The 11,475-nt window shown below is 36.7% G+C and overlaps 1 protein-coding gene across 1 annotated transcript; it reads left to right on the top strand.

Annotated features, from left to right (window-relative positions):
* The first annotated feature begins 1,376 nt into the window (after positions 1 to 1,376).
* Positions 1,377 to 2,282, top strand: LOC145676639 (uncharacterized). Its single transcript, XM_081747475.1, has one exon. It carries the CDS (start codon positions 1,377 to 1,379, stop codon positions 2,280 to 2,282), a length of 906 nt encoding a protein of 301 aa, XP_081603601.1.
* The last annotated feature ends 9,193 nt before the right edge of the window (positions 2,283 to 11,475 follow it).

Genomic DNA, 11,475 nt, shown 5'->3' with positions numbered 1-11,475 from the left:
AGCATAAATGTATAGAAAAGTATATCCCTGTAAGAAGTACTCTAACTACAGCTCGTGATCCTCTTTGTACTACGAATGACAATAGTAATGTTACTTCCCCCAATGCAGAAGTAAATGAAAATCGCGCTTGTACTAGTGAAGACATGCCGTTAAATGAGGAAACAGTTTGTAGTAATTTCAAAAATTTCGTAGGAAAGGAAGTGGAGCTATTGATTGCAAACTTGTATAGTAATCCCTTGCTTACACGCTCTAGTGTTCAAGACATTTTCTCCGATTTTAGTGAATTTCTTCATAACATCATAAATTCAGATTTGAAAAGGGAAATCTTAAATATTGAAACAGGTAATGGAACAGAGAGAAACAGTGAGAATGTATTGGCAATGTTAGAGTCCTTAGAAAGTTCATTTTCGATATGCTCCACAGAGTATATGCGTTTTTCGAAATTGAAAGAAACTGGATATTTTGTTCATCCGAAAGCAGTCATTTTAGGTACAGCAAATAGAAGCAGAAAAGTTAATGGCAGTGCCACTCTAGTACCTGAGGTTATCTCTGCTCACTACATTTCTTTAAAAGACACTATGAAAATGTTTTTTGAGTTACCAAATGCTTTCCAAGCTTGTTTGCAATATATGAGCGAACTGGAAAACCAATCGTCAATTATAACAAATTTTATTCAAAGTGACTTTTGGCAAGCGAAGAAGAAAAGTTTAAAGGGTAAAATTGCGTTTCCATTTTTTTATGGCTTTGAAACAGGAAATCCTCTTGCCGCACGTGCCGGTGTACACAAGTTGGGTGCTGTATACGTTGCTTTTCCTTCTTTGCCCTCCGAATTGCGTTCTTTGACGGAAAATATTTTGTTAGCGTTATTATTTCATTCAAATGATAGAATTAAGTTTGGAAATGAGGCGGTTTTCCAGAGTTTAATTAAGGATATCATTGAATTACAAGAAAATGGAATCGATATTGTATTAACTGACACATCACAAAAAGTGTACTTCATTTTCCGTGCGATCCTTGGAGATAATCTAGGTCTGCATTCTATTCTAGGTTTCACAGAATCATTTTCCGCTAATTATCCATGCAGGTTTTGTAAAATTCACCGTAATGATTTGATTTCTAGTACAAATGTTGCTATTGCCATGCGCAGAACCAAGAATGATTACGAAAATGCTGTATTACTGAATAATGTAAGTGAAACAGGTGTAAAAAGTGAATGTATTTGGAATCAAATACCAAATTTCCATTTGGTTGAAAATTATGCGGTAGATATAATGCACGATGTCCTAGAGGGTGTATGTAATTAAGAATTATCTTACATCTTAAGGTACTACGTAACGGATAGACATTTATTTACATTAGATTTATTAGATAGAAGAATGCAGTTCTTTGATTATGGGGATATAGAAAGCAGCAATAAACCTCCAAAAATATCAGCAGAACAGTTGACAAAAGGCTTTCTACGTATGAATGCTTCGCAGATGCTCTGCTTGGTGCGGTACCTTGGTTTGTTTATTGGTGACTTAATTCCTTGTAATGATGAAGTGTGGGAACTGTACTTGCTTTTGAGGCAAATCATTGACATAATAACATGTAGTGGTTATCAAAAAGGTTGTGAATTGCTTTTGGAAAACTTAATATTAGAACACCACGAGCTATATATAGAGATGTATGGACATTCATTGAAGCCTAAGCACCACCACATGTTACATTATCCCTTGATCATGAAAATGTCTGGTCCACTTCTTCTCTTGTGGTCTATGCGGTTTGAGTCAAAACATAAATTGCTGAAAACTTTTGCTACTGTTACCTCTTGTAGAAAAAATATTACGTACACCTTATCATTGAAAAATCAACTTCAAAATCTCAAACGGTTTATGACTATGAGATCTTTAATCCGTGAAATTATATTTGGACCTGGAGAGAAGAAAACATTTCTTGACTTGCAACGTACCTACAACCTTCAAGAACGTATCTCAATAATGAATAAGGAGTGTTATGTAACGCCATGGGTCAAAGTTAGTGGAACTTTATACAAAAAGTGTATGATGGTGTGTTTTTCAGTTGAAGATAACTGTCATGTTTTCGGTGAAATATGTGCCATTATGTGTTCTGATGATATTTTGTATCTCATAATCAAAAAGTATACTACCGAATATTTCTATAGGCACAATCATACTTATGTTATTACGGAAGAAAAAAGCTATTTGTTTATAGAAATGAATAAACTTATATCTCCATATCCTTTGTTGAAGATATCTTGTCCAGATGGAAGCCTTTGTTAGTGTGAAACGCATTTTTTTATAAAAGTTCAAAATTCTGTTTCACAAATGGTAGGAAGATAATACCAAATACAATAAAAGAGAATTTACGGGGTTCTGAAGAAACGTGGCTACTTTCATTGTGGTCTTCTGTAATAAGATTAAGTAATTTTTTTTGTAGAACTTCAAAAAAGTGTCCGTAACTGATATTTTGTGTGTTCTAAATAAAGTTCTTGAAATGTATCACTTTCACATTTTTTTATTTAGTATTTGCTATCAGATTTCCTATTGAAAATTGTTGAATTTCTCTAATGAATATTCAGTAAGGTATATGTATTTTCATTGCACTCAACCTGGTTGACATTCAGTTATATTTACTTTTTTAACACTTTGACTCAGTAACCTGCTCTATATGTAAAAAGACCGCGTTTTTGGTTTAGCACAAACCTTCTATTATCTTTGCTCGCCCCCAGTTCTAGAAGCGTTATCTTTTTATTTTTTTTATTTATTAACAATAAACATAAGAATGTGGTTAAATTTTTCTACAACTTATGAAGTAAAATACATTTTGTGCCATGAAAATATATTAATGTTAACAGAAATTATAACATTTTTTCAATAGGGTCTCATTTTCCTCCGACCTTCAATATTTTAAGGTTTTTAAGTGCTATGAAATTCATTTTAAATTATTTTGTTCTTTGTGGCTGCTTGAAAATAACGGTAAGTTCTAGGTGTGATACGCATCTTGGTGTTCCACAGGTAAGAACGTTAAATTGACTTTTTTTTCAACGGCCGACGATTATGCACTGAGGCCAACAAGACGACGATGATGAATTGGATAAAAAAGATGGTGTGAAGGAAGTAAAAACTGGAGGACTTAGAAAACTCACGCACATGGTGTTCCTGCACCACAAAACTCGCTTCCATTGTATTTCATAATAAAGTATTTTGATTGTAGGAAAGTGCACATCCAGAAATATTTAGGTCTGAATTTGGTTAACTTTCTGTCAGTGCTTATCTGGTGAAGACAAAACACAAGGTAAAATATTTTAAAAGATTTACGAAGTTTCCGAAGGGGTTTGAAGCCTGAATCCCTGCATATATATATATACTGCAATGAAGCAACGTATGCTTGTGACTGATCTATGTTTATGACTTGTCAGGTGGTAAATTCCCCTTCTATAATAGAACAAATTGTATTATGTAACAAACAATGGCAATAGCACAAATAGTTCTTAATTATTATGTCACGCAGATTCTACTTTAAGTGATGATTTTCTTCAATATGTTACTGATTATTTTCTATAAATGATATAAATAAAGATATAACCAAAATTGGCAATTTATGCATATATTTCCTTCAGAAAATGTTGTATCATTTATAAAAAATGGAAATCATAATATATTGAAGTAATTTATCACTTAGAGTAGAATCTGCGGCGATTCCAGTGATTTTTGATTCATTTTGTTCTGACAAACAAATCACAGAAGTCACTTTTAAACAAACATTTGTTTAAATGGCATTTGGTGTCCCGTCACAAACGTTTGTTACCTACAAACAAACAGCAGTTTGTTAAATAGATACAAAGTCCGTCGTTTGCATACAGTAAACAAACCGATTTTTAGGTTCTGTAAACAAGCTTCCCATTGCTGGTAAACACGCACTTTTAAATAAACTGATATCAGTGTCAGAAACAATCATTTGTTTGGTCCCTATTTAAATAAACTTGCTTGTTTACCAACAATTCTTTTTTTGTTACTTGCAAACAAGGCTCTTTTTTCTGTGTACACACTGAGATACTCAGTATCTCTTCCCGGACCCAACAGCACGTGTAGGTCGCCGTTTGGGAGAAGGGCCTTGACCGCTGCTCTCCCCCGGTTGGAAAGATATCTTGGATAATGTGACTAGAGAAAATGACCAACCTAATTTTGTATAGCATTATTTTGGCGGCCATCTTGAAGTCCGCCATCTTGAATTCAGGTCAAAATTTTCAAATAGGAAGAGGGTCATGTTACAAATCATTTTGAGGTGGCGTTTTCCCAGAAACACAAATCTCGTATTATTTTCAAGCTACCAATAATCTTGTATGAGTTATTAAATGTGAAAAACGAAATGCTTCGATGTAATGTTATTTTATTGTAGTTAGGGACCACAGATTTGTAACAATTTTGGAAGTGTTTTACATAAACTGAAAACAAACTGCTACAGAAAGTTAAATCTTTGTTTCCCCATGAACTACCAATAAGTTTTTCCATCAACATGATTCATAGACCACTATGAGGAAAGAGAAAAAATTTAACATGGAAGAAATTGAAATATCCCTTTTTTATGTAGTACTGTAGCTTTGGGGTAAGTTTCCAATAGGTTTTCAATCTTATATACTACACAGTTCATTTTTGTCACATCTAGGAAAAGATTATCTATGAGAATTCACTACAGTGTGCAAAATAAACTTTTTCTGATACTCACTTTTCGTAAAAACGATGTTGTAATCTTCTGTTAGTTTCACTCATCTTTCTCCTGCATGGTCTATTACGGAGATTAATTTAACTATTGTCTTTCCTTGAACATAGTCATTGTTATCTGACCATGAAATCGGATCACACTCAAGAAACCCTTTGGGTATTTTAAATCTCACGAGAAAAAAATTGTTTGTTGTATCAAAATCACTGATTTCTCTTTTCGCAAGAATTTTTATGATATTATCCTTGCGTCAAGCCTCTTTGCTCCTTCACGGTCTCTCCTTACAGCTTTAATTCTTTCAACCAATTTTTGTTTTTCCACTATGTTAACTTCATCATCAAAAAACTCCAATGCTACGTATTCCTCCTTCAAGTACCAGAGATACCGAGAAAATTTAGAAAGAGCAACTTCAGATAATTCATTATCTATTTGCCTATAACTGTACAAAGCTTTCAAAAATTGCAGGCCTTGTAATGGTGAATGGGATACTTGATCACATTTAAATCAAGCTTGGACATATAGTCGTATCAGAAAAATTCATGCATTCCGAAGACCCATTTATATTTGATTCGTTAAACGAAAATGTTGCCGAAAGAGAAATATTTTTAAAACGTATATTGTTTTTCCCATCTACCTTCCATGGTGAATTGCTCCAGGCAAGCGAAAGAAAACGCTTCGAGGAGGTATGCCACCCAAAAATATCAGTTCTAAAAATTTACTGTAATCTTCTCTGTGGTGTCCTGCTTCTACAAGTTTGATAGCAAAATTCAATACTTCATTTCTTACATCTGAAATGTTGTTCCTTGCGTCATTATCATCATCATTTCTGGAATAAAGTTAGTACAATTTATTTTAGACCAATCGTTCTGAAAATGCTTAAATAGGGGAACGTCCGGTCGAGATGCAAACGAAACACAACACTTGTCAAATACACATTTTAAAACCAATTCATAAATGTAATGTCTACAAAGAAGGTATGGAAGATCATTTTGGAGCATCTGCTCTAGCAGAATGAAAGCACAGTTCATTGCAGGGAATAGTGTGACAACAAACTGCCTGCACGAACTTTACCAAGTTCCATTCTTCAAAATAATGAACTGTAGTAGAAATAATATGTTCGTGCTCCTCTTCATGATGACAAAGTGAAAACACCAATTAGCCTCTCATGAGCACATCCTGTAATAAATACTGATAACCCGTCGATAGTCTCTCTACCAGTCAAATTCGGCAGTAGTTTTCCGTCTCATTGCACAACTAACGCACTTGATGCACTCCGAAATTGTTTTTGTGGTCTTATGCAACTTCTCTACGGATTTTCTCTCAGCATCGATGCATATTTATTACTATGACCTAATGTTTCTACCGTCGCTGTCAGAATATGTATTCTCGTTCTATCAGTGGACTTGTATCGATCAAGAGCAGCAACCTGTCTTGGAGTTTTAAAATTAGTTTTTCCCCTTTTACATCTCTTGTAGGGTTCGAGCGCACACAGGCACACATTTACATTTTATCTTACATACTCAACTGGGTTTTCCTCTTCATTTCTTGAAATGTTTACCTCCGTGTATTTTGGTGTAAAATTCATAAAAATCATTTTGAGAAGTGCATTTTTCTTTTGTGGTCCTCTTTCTAATGAAGCCGCGCATATCCGTCTTGTTCTTTTCGAGCCAAACTAATGTCTTTACATTTAGTTGTGTAAGAGTTATTACTTGTGAAAAAGATAAATATTTTCACAGATAATAATTCTTAGACGACTAAATCTAACTAGAGCCAGATTTGTGTTTCTTGCGAAACGCCACCTCGAAACGATCTATCACATGACCCTCTTCCTATTTGAAAATTTTGATCTGAATCCAAGATGGCGGACTTCAAGATGGCCGCTGTGACAATACTATACAACATTAGGTGTGTTTCTTCCTCTAGTTCCATTATCCAGGGTATTTTTGCGTTCCCTTAAGCTGTTTCAAAATTACAATATTTTATTCCAGATTTTTCCCATATATTATGTACTGTAATCGGATTCAAAATTTTAGGTCGCTTGGGGCACCATTTAATATTATTCAATGAAGGTAATTTTTCTCCTTCCTTAATTTAGTCCCATATGGAACCATCTTAGGGAGTGAGTCCAAAGAAATTAGGAAATCAAAAATTAAGGACCACCCTAATATACGTATATATATATATATATAGCCGGTATATGCATCTGACCCACAAAACCGGGTTCCTAATGGTTAAAATACTAATCTAACCTATCTATTTGGAGGCGTATCAAAGTTGAAACTTCGATTTAGGGGTTTTTGATTACGTTTTCGGAGTTTGCACCACTCTGCGAGCTAAGCGTAGTCTCGTTATGATCCTCAACCTACCTAAACCGCCATATAACGAATTGTGGATCACACTCGTTTTGCTGCTCTAGTGGAATTTTCATATTGACATTGTCAAGAATACTTTATGGTGTGTGTGATGAGATGGTTGCGCACCGGAGCCATACGAGACTTTAATCTAAATTAACGTGAAATCTAAACCATTGATCTTTCACGAAATATTACCCGAATCTCCCACACAGCAAGCGAGAACGCTATTTGGCCACAAGGAAATAGTTTTAGAAACCGTTCTGCAACAAATCCTCCGGTATTTCGACTGTAATTCAGCACTCTTGCAGGGACATAAGGTGCGGGGCCATAGGCTAACCAAACATTGATGATTTTATGTTTTATAGATGCGAGATCGTAGAGTGAGCATATGTGGGAGTCAAGAGGTGAAGCCTCAGTCGCTATTTACAGTTTATACAAAGTAAAATTCAAACTGATATTTTCTGAACGTTGCTAGTTCTTACAATACATACCAGACAAAGCACACAGAGACAAAAAATAACTATTTATCTGTATAGTCTCTGCACAATCATAGATAAACTGAGTCACATTCTCGATGACTAGGGAGGGAAATTTATCTTGTTCGTTATTGACATCACTCGAAGTAGAAAGTAAATGGGTAATGAGATTTGTAATGAATGAAAAATAGAACAAAATAATGATGTGTCATGTTTTCTAAAACAATGTATATATTTTGTAGGTGTGGACATATTCTCTTTGGAGTCAGATGAAAGAAGCTGGAGAGGAAGAAAGAAGATTAGCGATTGAAAAGGGCCATGTAGATCCAGATGGTATACCATGGACAACTGTATACGTGGACGGAGGGTGGAGCAAAAGAGGATATGTGCACTTATACAATGTAGCTTCTAGAGTGGTGAACAAATTTAGTGAGTTATATAGGAAGGAATTAAAAACTAAACCATATAGAAGTCAAAATAAAAAAATTAGGACAATACATAGGATTTGTAACGTAGAGTACCACTAAGGAATGATTTTTTGGAAATGCGACAAGGAAAGAGGGGAAATGGTGAGAGGAATATTTTAATAAAATGGAAATATTACCGAATCTCGTGACGTTAGATACTTTAAATTTGATATTTGCATTTCTCATTGAAAATCATTTGACATGTTTTTAGCGTTTTGTGATGTTTAGATGGGACGGAGAGGAAGGAAGAAAAGGAAAATAGCGGAAGAGAAAGGAAAATAGGAAGGGGAGAAAAGGAAAGTAAAATGGGAGCTTCAATTCGTTTCTTGTCAAATCTCGGAAACTCTGAGGGTTAGAAACATAGAATTTCGTATTTGAATTCTTATTTAAAATAATGTAGTACGTATTTCAGTGCTTTTTTTTTAATATAACCCAGAAGGAAAGAAAAGAGGCGGGAAGAAAAGATGTTCAAATCTCGGAACCCCGCCATGTTAGAGACATGAAACTTGGAATTTGAACAAAAATTCGGGAAACGTGCAGGTGTATGATATGAAGCATCGTAGGCAGAGCAAATGTAGGGGATCTGAGCAGTGGCGTAACTAAAGGCTTGGGAGCACTCCCGCAGACAGGGTGGAGTGTGCCCCCTACCCTACTTCCCACTTCGGGATTTGGGGGCCCCTGATGGCTTGAGACCGCCCGCTATGCAGGGTCTACGGTGCCCTTATTTACGCCCCTGGATCTGAGGGCAAAGCCCCCACGTACTCAACCTGACTCAACCTGTAAACCTGGGTTGGAGCTAATCCTTTGGCAACTATAACTGAAATTTAATATGCTTGCAGGATTATGAGGTCGAGTAAACGTCTAATGAGATGCGAGGCCGTACACGGAACGAATTTCCGGATCTGAAATGAAATTCGGTGTGCTTGCAAGTTTATCAGATGCAAGGCCATTGGCCGATCAAAACGGATAAGGGTGGCTGAGGGCGAAGCCCCAAAGGAAAGCCCCAAATGAAATTAAATATGGTTCTAGGCTCATGAACTGAGAGGCCGTAAACCGAACAAACTGGGAGATCTAGGGTTGAAGCCGACGAATATTTTATCTGTATATTCAACTAACCACATTCTTTTCAAAATAATGTTTGTAAGTTGTTATTTCACCCTACTAATCACTGTAGAGATGGGAAATGAATCGTTTTGTTTGCTATCCACGTTCTATTTGGGGAGACCCTCCCTGCTGGTCTAATGGCTATTATGTGCGACGTGAACGGGATCCCGTGTTCGATTCCCGGTGGGAGTGCATTGAACGATAATCTTCGGATTTCAGGAGTAATATATCTACGTCTCATGCAGCCTCGCTGCTCAAAGGGACGCTAAACATAAAATCAATAGTTCAACTTGGCATTCTTTTATGAGCACAAGTAATATAATTTTTGTTAGTATACATTCTGTGGAGATTGGGAACACCTCCCGCCAACAACATTGCTTTCAATAGTTTCCGCTTCCACTCCTGGCTGTGTGAATTTTTCGCGAAATATGTTCATATGAAACACCCAAATGAGCTCCGAAACATTCCTGAAAGCTTTTACAGATGAATGGACAAAGCAACCAATTTTATTTTTCTTCTGAAGCAGAAATAGTCTTTTGTGAAGGTCACTGCTAATGGGAGTGGGGGTTTATTGACCACGAAAGAGAAGATTGAAGAGCTGTTCCCGTTTGCAGACTTCCTTTTGCGAACTCGATATTATCTCATTGCCAAAAGCAACAGCTGAAGTGAAGGGATGAAATTTGATAACCACAATACCTTTACCTTTTCCAGTACATTTTCTGTACTAGCTGATACACAATTTAGACTAGCGGCAATTATCTTAGCCAGGATTCCAAACACCTCGGTCTCCTTCCCAACTGGGGTAGGTGGGGGGGGATGACATTCTCTTGTTTCTGACCCTGCCGGCACGAGCTATTTTTATATTCTTACATCTCAACCGTGACAATAGCTGTCATGTCCCATCGTCTAGTTTATTCCAGGAATTACAATCTTACTCCTAGCAGGTCACTTTAACACATACAACATACATTACTACATATTATACGCCGCGTTCCCAGTTTCCATTAAGATAAACAGCAGGAAAGATTTCAGAGCAGTGACTTATGCACACATACAAACTTTGCGCAGGGATATGTACAATTCGACGGTAATCATTCGAGAAAGTGAAAAATCAGTTAGGAACGTCCATTCGCAATATTTGAAGTACCGCTGTTCTATTCAATTTAACAGAAAGCCTGCTCTCTGTTTCTTGTGCAGAGGTACAGGAAAGAACAACGCTACACATGTTCCCTTCACAGAAAAACAGAGAGAGAGAGAGTGAGAGAGAGAGAGAGAGAGAGAGAATCGAGTTTCATTGCGATTTTATGGACAACTTCCTGGCCTGATATTTGTTTGCCAAAGCGGATGGATCCAAAGAGAAAAGTGTCATTTTGTTCGCTCTTTCGTTTCATTATTTTTTCTATCTATCTCCACACAAACAGTCTTCCGTATGCACAAAGAAAGTACGCACTCGTACCAGAGGAAATTGTATATTCCACTACCCAATTTTAAAATTATGGTACGTTCTATAATCAGTGAGCACAAAATTATCTGTTTTGATAATTATCGTACACTCTGGCAATGCTGTACTTTGCTGGCAATGCTACCTTTATTCTGCCTGGCTTTTTTCATACTTTCTGCGTTGGCATTATAATATAAAATGGCCTCTGTGCAATAAATGAAACATTGAATGATCCTATGTATCGTAGACGCGAGCGATCCTCTCTCTTCCTTCTAATTTCAACCACAAAGTATACAGTAGGATCCTCACTTGGTCTAATAACTAAAGCGTTTGCCTTCGGTGCCCATGGTCCTGGGTTCGATTCCTGGTGGGGTACAGTTAACCGAAAAAAGTTGTTCAATCCCTTTATAATCAATAGGTATAGTCGGCAGGGGCATCCACTGTGGACCTCGATCTATACAGATATGCAGAACTACACATACGATATTGCATGCTTCTACGATGCCTGGATCCTCGTATATAAATTATTACAAACAATTCGGTCATAAAATCTTAAATTAATTTGGTTATCATCACCCATGCCTTTTATAGATTCCTAATAACCAAATTTGTAAACAGTGACGTAACTTGGAACTTTTTCCTACGGAGAAATGAAATCTTTGAGTTTTACGTCCCACGGTTATGCCGATTAGGCTAAAGCAGACGGTGATTATGAGAGATGAGTGAAATGGTGGAATGAAGAAAGTGGGAGGAAACGGGAGAACCCCGAGAAAACCCACGAGCACGGTGTTTGTCCACCACAAATTTTACTTGGCGGGGGCTGGGATCGAACCCGGGACCTCAAGCACCAGAGGTGAACGCTCTACCACTGAGCCACCCCGCCCCCCTTTTTCCTACGGAGAATTTAAAAT

The sequence above is a fragment of the Thermobia domestica genome, unplaced genomic scaffold (assembly GCF_964235325.1).
Source record: "Thermobia domestica unplaced genomic scaffold, izTheDome1.hap1.1 HAP1_SCAFFOLD_257, whole genome shotgun sequence".
In the NCBI taxonomy this organism is placed as follows: Eukaryota; Metazoa; Arthropoda; class Insecta; order Zygentoma; family Lepismatidae; genus Thermobia; species Thermobia domestica.
Note: the sequence above shows the minus strand (reverse complement) of the source record. Positions and strands in the feature narration are given on the sequence as shown.